We start from the raw sequence: 16,082 nt of genomic DNA on the forward strand, positions 1-16,082 counted from the left end.
AAGTTAGACTGCTATTGTGAAAGAGACAGTTCAAATGTAAGATGGATTTTATTAGTGGAATGAGATTCACAAAGCAAAGCTAAAGGAAAAGCTCTCGAGTTTCAGTGATGTGCATGATAAGAGAGGGAAAGTGACAGTCATGGACTTTTATCAAACAATGGAGCTCTAAAGGACATTGAGGACACCATATGAGCTGTACCATGTGACCCATAGTTTGAAACTTTGAATATTTGACTTAGGATTTCGGTTTTTCGTGTCATTTCTCAATTTTTTACTGTCCTGGGGGATGGAACTGGAAGGTCAGCTTTGGCCGTGAAGCTTTATGTGTTTCTTCGTAGTTCGTACAAATACAAATTTTTGGGCAATATGTGGTTTTTTTCCACAGAAATAAATAATTGATATCCTTTTTTCTGTCTGACAAAGCTGCTTAACCAAAAGGACAAGTTTCAATTTCAACCTTAGTCCTCTCATACGTATCAGAATATCAATTAATTATCCTAGCTTTGACACAAAGTTGCTGCTGCCGCTGCAGCTTTAATTTAACAACCAAAATGTTAAGAGTCCACATTTTACGCATTCACCCAAGTTCGAATCCAAACCATTACCAGTTCTCATTAATGATGCAGTATAATATGTTAACACATATGTCAAGGTTATTCTTATGACATAATTAAGAGCAAAATCATGAGGAAATCACGTGATGAGAGTATGGTGCTGCTTTATGGTTAATAAACAGTTAATGAATTTGAAGTGTGATATGACCACTAAATCAAATAATGCTATGTAATCAAAGAGAGAAAAGTCTACGCAATTTCGTAAAGCAGTCTTTTCCTTTCAATTTGACCCATGAAAGCTTCTGGCTCTGGAAGTAGATAAATGCTAGCAATGGATTGTTCAACGAAGACAAGCAGATAGATGGAGTGGAGTGGGGCAAGCATGTTGGGTTGATTAAGATAATTGATTGATTAAGCATCCACAATTAACAGCCTTAAGCCAGTTGTGCCTCCTAATCAGTGAGTGTTGAGGGATACCCTGTCAAGAATACTACCCAAATCTTTCTTTTCTGTTTTGGATTTGAAAATGCCAAACTAGTGAGCTAAGAGGCCTTGAAAAAGGAGGGACAGAGAGCATGATGAGTAGCATGGAGGACAATTAGTGAAGGATACAGGGAATCAATTTAAGGTCATGGAAATTATAAACTAGGCCCTCTTGTGCATTTTGTGCTCAAAGTTGTTCTCTCTTTACCATCTTTGTCTGAGCTCTATCTTTTTCTCGAAAGCTTCCTTTTTCGGCTATATGTTCATAAACACCATTTCCCCTGAACACTCCATTCCTGTCTAAAACACACTTTCTCCAAAATCTCTAGAATGGTAAGCCACAAGGACTGGTCACTCATTCTTTCTGTTATACTCAATCCTCCTTATCTCACCTTTATCTTCTCTCCCTGTGTGTATTGTTGATTAATGAGTTTCAAATCTTTTCATACAGGCTGACCATGATGCCAAAGAAGAACAAAGGCCCCTCAACCAATGGAAGAGAAGCAAAGGAGGATTCATGGCTTCCATGTTCATTTTTGGTATGCAAAAGCAAAAGGAGAAGACACTAAACTCTGTTGTATGATTTGATTGCAAGATATATATTAAGCTTTTTTCACCCCCTTTCCCTTGTTCATTGTAGTCTTGTCAGCATTGGACAACATGGGTTTTGTGGCAAACATGGTGAGCATAGTCCTATACTTTTATGGAGTGATGCACTTTGATCTGGCCAGCTCAGCCAACACCCTCACAAACTTTATGGGTTCAACCTACTTGCTTTCCCTCGTTGGAGGCTTCATCTCAGATACTTACTTGAACAGATTCATCACATGCTTGCTTTTCGGATCACTGGAGGTTCTGGTAAGTGATGAACAATAAATAATATCTTTGAAAAATCCCAAATCCCAAATCCCAAGGACCTGCCCAACATAGAAACCAATGTTACTTGAACAAAATAATTACTTACTTTCAACCTTTTGATAAAGTTTCTGAAGAAGAAAAAACATTATTTCTCAAAAGGTATCAAACCAAGCTTATACCGTATCTGGGTTCACACATGTAGGCTTTGGCAATGCTCACAGTTCAGGCTGCTTCAAGTCATTTACACCCTGAAGCCTGTGGCAAATCAAGCTGCGTCAAGGGTGGCATAGCAGGGATGTTTTACACATCACTGTGCTTGTTGGCATTGGGAATGGGAGGGGTGAGAGGATCCATGACTGCATTTGGTGCTGACCAATTTGATGAGAAGGATCCAACTGAGGCAAAAGCCCTTGCCAGTTTTTTCAACTGGCTTTTGCTGAGTTCAACAGTGGGAGCAATAACAGGAGTCACTGGTGTTGTGTGGGTTAGCACCCAAAAAGCATGGCATTGGGGTTTTTTCATAATAACCATTGCTTCCTCTGTTGGGTTTGTGACCCTTGCTCTTGGTAAGCCATTCTACCGCATCAAAACTCCAGGAGACAGCCCCACTTTGAGAATTGCTCAGGTCTGCATCTCTCTATTTGGCTTTTCCTTCATCATAAGTACTAAACCACTAAACCAGCTTACATGTTCATTTTTATAATGTTGAAAAACCATTTTATTTGTTACCTACAGGTTATTGTTGTGGCTTTTAAGAACCGAAAGTTGTCACTGCCGGAGTCACATGGAGAACTATATGAAATCAGTGATAAAGATGCTACAACAGAAAAGATTGCCCACACCAACCAAATGAGGTGACTTTCCCTGCTCAAATTCATACTTAACAACAGGCATACACAGAATAAAGGCTAATAATTTCTTCCAAATGACAAGACTATTAAACTAAACAGGGTCCAGCAAATTGGTATGTTAGGATTCTTTTTCATGTACCTCGGAGTAGGTAACGCCAAGCACCATGGTCCCACTATAACCTCTACACGTCAAGGAACGGCAGAGATATGGGGGAATGAATCATTATATAAGGGAAAAAAATCCATGCCGTGTGTAAATTGCACAACACAAAATAAAAGTATTCTGACATAACTAAGGAATAGGCCTTTAAAGAACAGTACTGAATGCAATCACTCAGTTAGTTTTTTTTTTTTTTTTTTCTGAAATATTATCATTCACCTCAGTGGATAACTGTGATTTTTATTTTTGTCTCTGAGTAGGAAATTTGGTTCTCTGTCCACGCCAACCTGCCTGATGAAAGAATTTGAATTTTAAACTTTAAACAATTATAAATCAATAGTTTTCATTGGGATCAGAGGTTCAGATTCCACTTTAGAAGTCTGAATTAAATCTAACTTTTTTTAACCATCCGTGTCCTACTAACCCGATTTCTGATTGTATATCTTTTTACCCCTAAAATTGAAAAACTTTAGGCTCATCAATCGAGCCAACATCAATGATTTCTTCTTTTGTTGATATTTAATTATTATTCGGTTGCTTAAATCATAGCCTTCCTATGTACAATAATTGAAAAATAATTGATGACAAGATTTGGGTTTAGGCATACAAATGTCTCCTATCCCCTTTTTTCACATTCATGCATGTTGAAAAGTTGTGGTTTGTTCAATTACGCAGGTTTCTAGACAAAGCGGCAATTATCCAAGAAAACTCAAAACCCGAAGCATGGAAAGTGTGCACAGTGACACAAGTTGAAGAGGTGAAGATCCTAACAAGAATGTTACCGATAGTAGCCAGTACCATTATACTGAACACTTGTATGGCACAGCTTCAAACATTCTCAGTTCAACAAGGGAATATAATGAACCTGAAACTTGGGTCCCTCACAGTGCCTGCACCATCCATTCCCGTTATCCCCCTTGTCTTCATAAGTGTCCTAGTTCCATTGTATGAATTATTTTTTGTGCCAATTGCAAGAAAAATCACTCACCACCCTTCAGGCATAACACAGCTCCAAAGGGTAGGGGTGGGGTTGGTACTCTCAGCAATATCAATGGCAGTGGCTGGGGTTGTGGAAGTGAAAAGAAGGGACCAAGGAAGGAAAGACCCTTCTAGGCCTATAAGCCTATTTTGGCTTTCATTTCAGTATGGTATATTTGGCATTGCGGATATGTTCACCCTTGTGGGATTATTGGAATTCTTTTACAGGGAATCACCTGCTAACATGAAATCACTTTCAACCTCTTTCACGTGGTTGTCTACAGCTCTTGGTTACTTCTTGAGCACAGTCTTTGTCAATGTCATCAATGCTGTCACCAAAAGGATCACTCCAAGCAAACAAGGGTGGTTGCATGGCTTCGACTTGAACCAAAACAACCTTAACTTGTTCTATTGGTTCCTAGCCACCCTCAGTTGCCTTAACTTTTTTAACTACCTCTATTGGGCCTCAAAATACAAGTACAAATGTGAAGACTCCGGTCCAGGTTTTAAGGCTTTGGGTGAAATGCCTCTCAAAAGGGTTGAGAGAAAAGAAGATTACGGCAGTGATAGAGAATGAAAGGAAGCAAAAAGGATTATCAGTGGATATTCAATAGAATAAGCATGTATAAGAGGCTGCTATGATGTACTGAGCTTGGGATGTGGAAGTAGTTAACTAGTGCTTGAAATCTCTATTGTGCTATGTTTGCTTGTATGCTTGATTTCTTTTTGTTGCCTCTGGAACTGTGTCCAGACTTTCAAAGGTTTTCTTTTTTAACTTGTTTCTTTTTCCATTTAAGCTCATTCACCTGGTTTTGTTATAGCCTAATGGCCATTAAGCGATGTTAGTTTAATACTTAGTCTTATAAAAGAAACAAAGATGAAATTATATTTATGATCTGTAATAACTTTTTTGTGTGTGGTGAGTGGTCGACTAAATAAAAACCAAAAACCTTAATCCTTCAGTTTTAAGCTACCATTAATTGAAAGGGTAAATAAGATATTTATTTAACTATTATTAAAACAAAATAGTTTAAGAACATTCTACATATATTCTTCATTAAATTGCATGTGAGGTTTCTCTCTTGCTTTCCCCCTATGATTTATATAATCTATACTTCCCCTTTGTTGATTGGTTAGATTTTGATAACATTCCAGATTCAAGTTTCTTGTTCTTGGAATGAACATGAATTTATTTTATCATAAGCGAACTAATATACACAGAATTTCAAAGAGACAAGTATAAAATATAGTAGAATCTAAAGAGAAGATGAGTAACATAAATCATAGGAGGAAAGTGTTTAGAAAGAGATTTAGGAAGAAGACATCTTCGTATAATCTTAAGAATTATACTTTTGGCACCTTACACTAGCATCTCTAATTTCATCATGATCTATTGTAAAGACAAACTAACTTAAAGATGGACAACGTTATATTATTTTGATAATCAAAGTGACATATCACCACTTCTTATAAGATAAATAAGAATCCTTATTGTTATGTGGATGATAGATTACTTTTCTTTTTTTATATAGGTTAGACTTTATTTTATTTTTTGTCTCATTTCAACCAAATTTAATGGAGTTTGAACAATCAAACTGATAAATTTAATACTTGATCATGTTATCATGTAAAGACTGATCATAAGAAAATATATTTTGTAAAACTAAGTCTTTGACTTTTTAGACATTTTCTTCTTACACATAAAATTTTGTTGAAGACTTGAAGAGATTTAATTGAGGTGGTAAGATTAGATAAACAATAGTGTATTTTTCATATTTTTTTTTCTTCAGTATATTTGCAGTGCAGGGGTGCAGATGAAAAAAAAGGGAAAATGAAAATAGATATTTGGTGATGGATGGCGAAGTGACAAATGATTCCATCAGAAAAGGTTTAAAAAGAAAAAGTGAAGGAAATTCCATTGACAATTTGTTTAAAATTAGGTATCCAAGATTTGGATGATGACCCAAAGGACCATTCAAATCAGATTCTACCCTATACCATTCATTATTGCTGCTGCGTATCATCCTATATATGTAACCCAAAACATACACTACTTAAACATCATGTGCAATTTATTTTAGGCATCTGTCTCTTGTAGGAATATAAATCTTTCGACTATATATCATGATTGTTTTTTTTTTGTGTCTTCATATTTTTTTATTTATAGGATTTAAGCACTGATAAAGAAATATAGAATAATTATTCATGTGCACTTTGAACCCACTAGATTAGATAATCTTAACTATAAAACAAAGTATAATATAATTTCTTTTGAGTTTTCATATGTTGAACACTTTAAATGATTTTTTATCGTCATTTTTTAATTACAATAAAAATATTAAATAAATAAATTTTCACCGCAGTTTTGAGATTTATAAGATGTTTTATATTAATTTATTTTTATATAAGTGATATTTTTTTAATTAAATACATTCTTTCTTATTTAAAATTAAAATAATAAACATTTAATACTAAACAAAAATGAAACTTGTTCAATAGTTTATACTTTGAAAGATAAAAAATGTATAATTAACAAAACATATATAAAATATTTTTGTTTATGAACTAAGTCAAATAATCTAATGATGGTGGGGTAGGAAAATAAATAAGACATTTAATGTCACTTATTTCTTTATTTTTGTTTTAAACATTTGCTAGTATTTTTGTTAACATGTTTTTTTATTTAAAATTTCCCATGTTACTTTTAATTGCATGCTGGTGTAACATCTGATAACATATGTGTTGTTTGCTTTACTCCTTCTCTTTATATACTGCTCCTTTCGCTTGTATTTGCACTTTTCTCTGTTCAATGAAAAACTACTATTTCCTTTTGTTTCTCTCTTTCTTACTGAGTAGAAACTCTATGATGGTATCAGATGTTCTTTCTGCTGCTGCACATTGATTTTCTCCTTTCATGGCTTCTCAAGACCCCACACCTTCGTATCTTTAATCTAAATCAAAATCTTTTTTACTGTCAATTAATATTAAAATCCTATATCGACTATAAAAAATTATATCATCAACAAACCATAAAAAATACAGGAAGTAGAAGAAAAAAATTAAATGAAAAATATATTATTTAGATAAAAAAAATAGAGAAAAAGTTAAAAATAAAGATAATCTGATTGAAAAAGAAAAAAGAAAAAAAAATTATTTAAATACATATTCATTATTATCTTTATAATAATAATACTAATAAAATAAAATGTAAAGAAGTTATTAATTTTGAAAATAAACGCAAAACGTTTGTAATAGTAATATATATAACACAGTCCATTCTCCATTACCGTAACTACCTAATAGAAATAGGTTACCAATAAAAAAAATTTAAGTAAAAAATATTTAGAAAGAAGAGGATGTTGATGTTTCTATTACCTTTTGCCAGAAGAGTTCCAGATCCAGGCTCAATTCAGCTCTTTGGTGCTGTAAGCCACTCAGAATAATAATAGTAATAAATATTATTATTATATTATAAACTAAAATATGTCATGTGTAGCTGGAGATGAAGAAATAAGAAACTAAAGGTTGAGTTTATGCACTTTATAACATTGGGCAGAGAGACTAAGATCATTCTCCATTTTTTCTTCTGTTTGTGCCTTTTTGCTTTAGCTAACCTTTTTCTCAACCCTGATGGTGTTGTTCACATAGATGCCTTAATTAGTGTCTACTCAATTATTTATGTCTAACACCTATTTTTTGCGATATGTTCTTTCCTTTTTCTCTTTAACAACTCACATAACTTATCATATATTATTAAATTTTCTATTTTTTTCATAACTGTAAAAATAAAGTAAAATCATGAGACATTGTTATCTACCTGTGAGATGTAGCTATGTGTGTCTGTGCCAAATTTGCATCTCGCATGTGATTGCGGGTCATGTGAAGAAATCATGATTGGGAAGATGAACTGTGCTTCACCACATTAATCCATATATGTGTCTGTTGCTTGTCATCACAAATAATCTTATATACATTGAAAATTTCAATGATGTTAATATCTCTTTACTACTTTTATTTATATACATATATACATTTTTTTCTGTTTACATTTTAAATAAAATATTTAAATCCGGATAACTTATTTTTACTTACTTCACTTAAATAGCTACCTAAATGAAGTATTAAGAAGGATATTATAAATATTATATATATAAAATATATGACCAATCTTGTTAATGGGTTGAAAACTATCATAAGACGGAATCAATCATCCCATAATGCAAATTTAGAAAAAACAAATTCTTTGAAAGTTACAAGACAATGCTAACTAAAGAAAAAGAATACACTTGAATACATTTAAATTTGGAAAAACATTGTATGAACTTTTATATAAATATAGCCGAAATGTGATTGATGGATTAGGTCAGGTTGAATAGAATTTGAAACAGAATGAAAAGAGGAACAAGTTGAGTGGGTGGAGAAGATGATAGGAGCACATGGTTTCTGTGGGTGAACACTAATGAATGGAATTAATTAAGCTTGGAGAAGTGTGTAAATGAGTTGAGTAGATATGAAGTTTAGGCGTAGAGCACCACACAACAAATAGCTGGTGGGCACAAATGAAACGGAATAGAGATAAAATTGCGTACACGCAATGGGTGCACAACCTCTTCATCAGGTGTGTGGGAAATGCAAATTCAATAGAAACGCATATTTCGTCCCACCCACCAAAACTTTGGTATCTAAAAAAAACAACTTCCCAGTTTCTTTCTATATTCTTTACTTTCTTAACTGGACTTTGCCTCTAGTTAGAAAAGTGATAAAAATGGACCCATTCACTGAATTCCAGAGTCATTTTTCAAATTTTTATGTTGTCGGTAGCTCTGAACTGGCTACCATATCTAATTCTCACTGTTTATTTGCTTACTATGTTGTTCCAAACTATTGCTAAAGTATCTCGTAACACAAACTAAATTTGGAAGTTTCTTTGGGTGGGAGTCATCAAAATGTAAACTGGTTTGCACCATTTTGAAACAATTGCTTTATGATCTTTAAAACTAATAATAAAGCTAAGCTACCAAATCATATTTTACAATTGTTCCTACTATATTTTACCTATTGTTAGCATACATTATCTAATCTTAATGTTGGAATGTAAATAAATAATTTTTTTTATTATATTTATGCATATGTGATAAGGATAAATAAGTTCAATAAAATGTATTTGAGTTGAGATGGGATATCAAGTTTTTTTTAAGTGGTTAATTCTTGAGTTTTTGATAAAGATACACATCTTCTGTATTAACAATAACTCAATAAATATTTCATTAATTTATATTTCATTAAAAGGTTTCATTCACTTTATTCGTTCCATCGAGGATGCCAACTTACCAAAATTGCTAACTGCTGTTTATTGTTTTTCAATAACTTTTATATTGACATTTTGCTTAATTATCTCTTTAAATTAAGCATTATAATATCTAATAATGTTCCATCTCACACGTCATACTCTACTGTGCTCCATCATCATTACATAAACACTTCACCAAAAGGAAGATCTAATTTGACCGGTGAATTGATGTTTTTATATCCAGATTAACACTATTAACGATATTTTTTATCCAGATCAATATTACATAAGAAATTTTATTATATATTATTGGATATTTGTTAAAAAAATTATAAATTTAATAACAAAATTTTATACTTTTTTTATTTTATATCGTAATACTTTTTTATTTTATATCAATAACAAAACTTTGTACAAAAATTTAATAAAAGGGATATTAATGGGGTTGGGAAGTCATTTAGTTTTACGTATGTAGTTTTTCTTTTTCTGGTTATTGATAGTTTATTTGTATCTTCAAATAAATAAACCACAATCACTTCCTTTTTGAATGTAAATGTTCGGAATGCATTCATGTATTATGTAGATTGATAATGAAATTTTTTACATGAATATCCTTACATTTTCTTAACCTGTAACACACCTAATAGAAAAATAATACTTTTAATTTTATAGGTGATTCTTCTTAAATTATTCTATATTTTAAAATAAAAATATAATTGATTGGTGTGGAATAGGTGTGTCTTGAATATAGGATGTTTGTCTATTATCACTAGGGATGGCAAAAAAATCCGTATCCGCGGATATCAACGGATAAAATTTGCAACGGATAGTTGATACTCGCAGATATTTACTATCCGCAACTTGCGGGTAGCGGATATTTTAATACCCGTTTATAAACGGGTCGGGTGCAGGTATTATATATCCGTACCCGCGGATACCCTCTACCAGCAAAAAATAAAAAAAAAATTAATTTATATTTTATTAAGTTAAATTTAATTAAAATTAACATTAATTTATATTTTACAAGGTTAAATTTAATTAAAATTGAATTTAAATTTATATTTAATTTAATTTATATTGTATTTTATATATTTTTTGTAATTCTATTTAAATTTTATTTTAATAATTTATTAAAATATATATTTTTTAATATTTCCGGGTATCCGCGGATATTCACGGGTATCCGCGGGTTTTAAAATACTCGCGGATATTTTTTAAGCGGGTATCTGTGCGGGTAGCAGGTCGGATAGCGGATGGAATTTTTTTTTTGTCGAGTCGGGTTACGGGTAGGCACTATCCGTGCCCGACCCGACCCATTGCCATCCCTAATTATCACCCATGATAAATTAATTTTATTTTGAATAATAAAAATAACAAAACTTTGCAGCATGTGTTTGTAATAAAGATGCTGATGAGCATGTGCTATCATCGCACCTTCTATACTTTTATATTTTTGTTTCATCATTTTAGAATGAGGTTGAAACAGTAAGTGTTGTATGGAAAGACGATTTTTGATAATTATGGACATGCAGATCCACAAGGTTGAAAAGAAAAGATTTCAAGATAACTTTGTTACATTGTGAATTTAATTTAAATATGTTGATAACGTAAAAAAATTATACTTCCATTTCATTATGTATTGTTACAGTGCGATTTATTTTTGGAATGCACGTGTTTGGTTATGCATGTTATACTGTTTTAAATTATATATCTTTTACTTTAGCGCCATGCATAATGAAAGACTCAAAACTTTTCTGTTTTATCCGGACATAAATATCTTATATTTATTTAACATGATTTTTATAATTAAAAAATAAAAAATAATGTGTCAAATCAAAATATATTTTTTCATTTTCTTCTCTTGCAAGAACATCATGAACAAAAGCAAAATGGAAGAAAATCTTAATTAGTTAAAAAAAAGGTATAAAATAATAAAAGTGGTCACAAGACAAGAAAAGAAGAACTACTCAATACTTCACATAACTACCGCTTATAGCGGTTTCTCGTGTTCTCATTAAATCACACTGCACTTTTCTTTATTTCTTTTGTTACACAGACCAAAATGCATAACAACATTAGAACCAAACCCATAATTTACTTTTGACATTTCTTCTTTTGTACAATGTGATTATAATAATTGGGAATCCTTTTTTGAAACAGAATTCTTAGTTTGAATTTACACGAATTTAACTAAATTGAGTAAAGATTAAACGAAAGTTCTAATTTTGATTCGGTACCAGTACAAACTTTTGATCACATAACTTCATCGAGCAGAGCATCAAAATTAATGTAGAAAAAAGAAAAAGTAGAAAGAGAGTCCGTGACAGAAACGGTGTACTCAAGATGTTTATCTAGCAAGCGTGAACTTTATACGATTCCAAACGTAGTGTTGTGTGTATAAATCTGATTCCTTTTCTTCCTTCCTTCATTTTCTTTATCTCTCTTGTTAGTTATTACCACCTTAGTAATTCTTCCTTGATTAGCTCCGAAATTTTAGAGTAGAGAAAACATTTTTCAACAAAAATGGCTTTTCATCTGTTGGTAATGTCTGATTTGGGTGTGCATTATTGTTTGCTTCATTAGCCTAACAAAGCACAGTGTTTTTACCAACTCACCAAGTGCTGTTTGCCCATGGCGAGAGTTTTCTGGACTGCCATTGCTATAGCACTAGTTTTCAGCAGCTGGGTTGATGGGTTCGAAGGTTATTATGAACATCAATTCAATGAAACAGAGTTGTCTTTATTAGAGGCTCATGAAGCTTCCTTATCCTACGCCGGGAGTAATCTTCTGCTGGTAGGACTCACCCTTGTCCAAAATGCTGCTGCTAAAGGAGCAGGTAATCATCTAGTTCCAACCTTTGTTATTTTATTTATTTTTCATTTTATAAGCAAATGAATTAGCCTATGACTCAGTCTGGAGTATAACTGCTGTTGCCACCTCTCATTTTTTAATATTATGATGTTACTTGGAATGTACTTTGTCTGATTGAAATTGTTCTGTTTTCTCTTTCATTTTTAAAAATTTTTTCTTACAAGTTTTGATTCTGAACTTTTCAAGTACTAAGTCCTTGCAGCTGTCTCTCCGCAGCATTAATTAGCCTAGCGTGTCTCAATTAATTTTAACCAAGTAAAATATGAATGTTTCCACATGCAGGAACTGCAATATATTTAAGGAATATTTGGCATTGAACAGCAGTTTTTAACCATAATTAAGAATGTTTTGGCTTTAATTTGGTTAAATGTAATTCCTTTCTTTGGCTTTGACAGTTTGCTTGGATGGAACATTACCCGGTTATCATTTGCACCGGGGATATGGATCAGGAGCAAATAGCTGGCTTATTAATTTAGAGGTATTATTACTATCACTTGGCCTTTTCAATTGTTTTGTTTTGATTCATTTTATTTTTCTGAGGTAGTTTTTACCTCGTAAAACATGCATTGCAAAAGGTTGATATGTGTTTCATTTTCACACTTGGAAAGCATTTGTAAATTGTAGTGAATGAGTTGTTGGTATCCGGTTTTTGTTATATGACATGCATAGAAACAAAAATGTTTTTGGATCTCTAAATGTCATTGAGATTCTTTTTAAAGCATTGTGTACTGATCAACTTACTTCTCAGCTTGATAGGCTGTAACGGTTTATAGTGATGTTGAAGTGAAAATTGTGTGGCAGGGTGGTGGATGGTGTAATAATATTAGAACATGTGTTTATCGCAAGAAAACCCGGCGTGGATCATCAGATTTCATGGAAAAAGAGATATATTTTACTGGAATATTGAGTAATAAGGCTGAAGAAAATCCAGGTTCTTTTCAGTTGAAAAATCTGAGATGATCAAATTCTTCTCTTTTCTTTTCCTTGTTATATGCATCAGCCGTTTTGTTTATGTTATTGTTCCTCATGTTCGTAGATTTTTTCAACTGGAATAGAGTAAAGCTTCGTTATTGTGATGGTGCCTCATTTGCTGGGGACAGTGAAGATGAGGTAGAGTTTGATATTCTGATGTTCCTAAAATTAATATTTTGGTTGCAAGAAGATGAAATAATAGAAGCTGTTACCTTAAAAGTTTAGTATAATATGTGGAATAGCATTCTGAACTGTTCACTTTAATGAGTACAATTTGAGAAAGTTACTGTCAATTTGCATTTTAAATTTGCAGTGGAAGATTTTAACAACTTTTAAACTCTTGGTACCATATGGTTTAATGCTAGTGCAAGACTCTTTCACAGTTAGTCAAACAAAAGTAAATCCAACACGAAGTACAAAGGAAAAGGTTTAAACGCACACAGAGGACTAGTTTTGCAACATACAGATTCTATATTATATGGGCTTGTTTGGTTGAGTAAGTGTAAAATGGGAAAATTGAAAATACAAAACAGGTTGAAATGAAGACAAAATACATCCACCTTATGAATTTATTGTACCAAGAGACAACATAGTGATTTTCGTTCCAATCTTCTTAAGTGTTTGTTTTTTCCTTCTTCTGAAATCTTTAAGTTTAGCTGTGTTTTCACTTGTGGAAGTGTGCTACTTGAAAGAAGAAATATCACTGTGGACGTGTGCTACTTGAATTCACTTGATGATCAATTAGTTGAGAAATATTCAAACTGTATTTACTTTCATAAATTGTTTGTCAAAATAGACTGCTGAACTGCAATTCAGAGGACAACGTATTTGGACAGCTGCTATGGAAGATTTGATGTCAAAGGGAATGCGTTTTGCCGATCAGGTTATAGAAACTAATATGCATGGATATATATAATACTATGTCAGTAATATTTCTTGTCGTGTAATGTGCATTTAATTTTGCTTCAGGCTCTTCTTTCGGGATGCTCCGCAGGTGGCTTAGCTACTATTATTCATTGTGATGAATTTCGTGGTCTCTTTCCAATGACCACCAGAGTCAAATGTCTAAGCGATGCTGGGTTGTTTCTTGATGCGTATGTGGCAAGCTGTACTACTTCATGCTTTCACGCAATTTCCACCATATCATAGAATTTTCGTTCTTATTTTACTGTCCAATTGTTGTTCCCTTGTAATTATAGGATTGACGTATCTGGCGGCCATACACTGAGGAACTTATACAGTGGTGTTGTAGGATTGCAGGTAAGACAGTACGATTTGTTAAGAAACTACTTCCATATTCAATTATTTCATGGTTGTCTTGAAAATTTGACTTATAGTATGTGTTTCAACAACAGCTATAAAACCAAAAGCCAGCGTTGAATATAGTATGAAATCATGTTATGAGCAGTTAAACTGTATTCTGAAACCAATTTTAATTGCAACAGTTTGTATGGTTTGAAAACTTGGTCATTTACATGGGTATAAGCTTCAAGGGATGCTGATAAATATTTGTTTAATCATTGCAGGGAGCGCAGAAGAATCTGCCTCAAATTTGTACTAATCACCTTGATCCCATCTCGGTATTCATTGCCTTGTACCAAACATTTAGGAATATCAGTTTCATTTAAACGAATATGCAGAAAAGGAATGCATCATTGTTTCTTGCTCTTCATTGAACTTTCACTTACTTGTTTTCTACTCCATTTTCAGTGCTTCTTTCCTCAAAACTTGATTGCCAGTGTTAAGACCCCGCTATTCATTCTTAATGCTGCTTATGATTCATGGCAGGTAAATTGTGTCACTTTATCATCTGGTAATAAATCATAAATTCTGGATCATTAAATTAGCCGTTGTTGATAAATACCTATCCATGCTTATCATCAGATCCAGTCCAGTTTAGCTCCTCCATCTGCAGATCCGCATGGCTATTGGCGTAACTGTAGATTAAATCATGCTAAATGTACTGCACCGCAAATCCAATATCTGCAAGGTAATAAATATGATGTAGAGCAATAGCATTGATTAAGTGGAGGAAGGCCTTTAATATGTTATTCAAGTGATTGAGATATTTCATTATCTCTTTGGTACAGGATTCAGGAATCACATGCTGAATGTTATCAAAGACTTCGCAAGAGCAAACCAGAATGGCTTGTTTATTAACTCGTGTTTTTCTCACTGCCAAACTGAGAGACAGGATACATGGTTTGCTGACAATTCTCCTGTTATTAGGAACAAGGTGAGTCTGACACTTTGGACTAATGCGATGTACGTGTCAGTCTGACATGTTGACATGCGTTTGTTTTCGTAATGTGATCTGTAGCCACTGGACTGCTCAAAGAAAATAGGACGACCAATATAAACCATGCATATTAATACTGCATGCTATGACGTTCACTAAACAACATTGATTCACCTGTAGAAACAAACAACATAGGAAGTTATAGATGGTTTTTAAATATGCTGCTACATAATAGTGATTGCTAGCTATTGCTATTAATATAATATAACTTAGTTAAATTATGTTCTAGATATTGATCAATGTGCTTGTGCAGGCTATTGCTCTGGCTGTTGGAGATTGGTATTTCGATCGAGCAGGTGTTAAGGTTATTGATTGTCCTTACCCTTGTGATAATACGTGCCATCATCTGATTTTCAGATGAGCCAAAGTTCATCCATCATCTCATTCATTTCTGCGCTACTTCTCATAAATGGAGGATTATGTCATTCAATTAAATTATGGAAAACAATAAAAAAAAAAAAGGAAGCTGAAAAATGCAAATTTAATCTATCGACCATTACCATGTTGGGAATGCCAAGGTGCAGCAATAACCAAATGTTATAGTTTAGTTCCCTTCTAGCTTACAATGAAAAAGAACGTGTACCAACAAAGTTTGTCACACTTAGGCAGTAGATTTCTGTGTTTTGAACTGTCTTAGGAATTTGATTCATGATTGTGTATGTGACAAAACTTCATTACAAAAGGTAACACTCATTTAAGTACTTTACGCCGTACTATTGCTGTAGAAGAAATTAGAAAAAAAAAAAAGAAAAGGATGAATTTATCT

General features: G+C 32.8%; 2 protein-coding genes across 2 annotated transcripts; both read left to right on the forward strand.

Annotated features, from left to right (window-relative positions):
* Positions 1–498: 498 nt before the first annotated feature.
* Positions 499–4,776, forward strand: LOC124822964 (protein NRT1/ PTR FAMILY 4.5-like). Its single transcript, XM_047295073.2, has 6 exons — positions 499–1,370; positions 1,489–1,576; positions 1,678–1,895; positions 2,098–2,520; positions 2,631–2,749; positions 3,582–4,776. The coding sequence occupies exons 1-6, from the start codon at positions 1,368–1,370 to the stop codon at positions 4,459–4,461; spliced, it is 1,731 nt and encodes a 576-aa protein (XP_047151029.2). The 5' UTR covers positions 499–1,367; the 3' UTR covers positions 4,462–4,776.
* A 6,690-nt stretch (positions 4,777–11,466) lies between these two features.
* On the forward strand, positions 11,467–16,034 carry LOC124822963 (pectin acetylesterase 12-like). The gene is made up of 12 exons (XM_047295072.2): positions 11,467–12,010; positions 12,441–12,523; positions 12,847–12,976; positions 13,082–13,155; positions 13,814–13,900; positions 13,987–14,111; positions 14,217–14,277; positions 14,544–14,597; positions 14,728–14,805; positions 14,902–15,007; positions 15,108–15,253; positions 15,570–16,034. The coding sequence occupies exons 1-12, from the start codon at positions 11,806–11,808 to the stop codon at positions 15,675–15,677; spliced, it is 1,257 nt and encodes a 418-aa protein (XP_047151028.1). The 5' UTR covers positions 11,467–11,805; the 3' UTR covers positions 15,678–16,034.
* The last annotated feature ends 48 nt before the right edge of the window (positions 16,035–16,082 follow it).

This window comes from Vigna umbellata, chromosome 5 (assembly GCF_029865625.1).
Source record: "Vigna umbellata cultivar VRB3 chromosome 5, Vumbellata_1.0, whole genome shotgun sequence".
NCBI classification, from domain to species: Eukaryota; Viridiplantae; Streptophyta; class Magnoliopsida; order Fabales; family Fabaceae; genus Vigna; species Vigna umbellata.

Bases quoted from the DNA above. Each gene is read 5' to 3' on its own strand.
- LOC124822964 (XM_047295073.2), top strand. The intron at 1,896-2,097 runs GTAAGTGATGAA...TCACACATGTAG, and splicing joins TCGGATCACTGGAGGTTCTG to GCTTTGGCAATGCTCACAGT. The intron at 2,750-3,581 runs GTGACTTTCCCT...TCAATTACGCAG, and splicing joins GCCCACACCAACCAAATGAG to GTTTCTAGACAAAGCGGCAA.
- LOC124822963 (XM_047295072.2), top strand. From the start codon at position 11,806: ATGGCGAGAGTTTTCTGGACTGCCATTGCTATAGCACTAGTTTTCAGC. The intron at 14,806-14,901 runs GTAAATTGTGTC...GCTTATCATCAG, and splicing joins CTGCTTATGATTCATGGCAG to ATCCAGTCCAGTTTAGCTCC. The intron at 15,008-15,107 runs GTAATAAATATG...TCTTTGGTACAG, and splicing joins GCAAATCCAATATCTGCAAG to GATTCAGGAATCACATGCTG.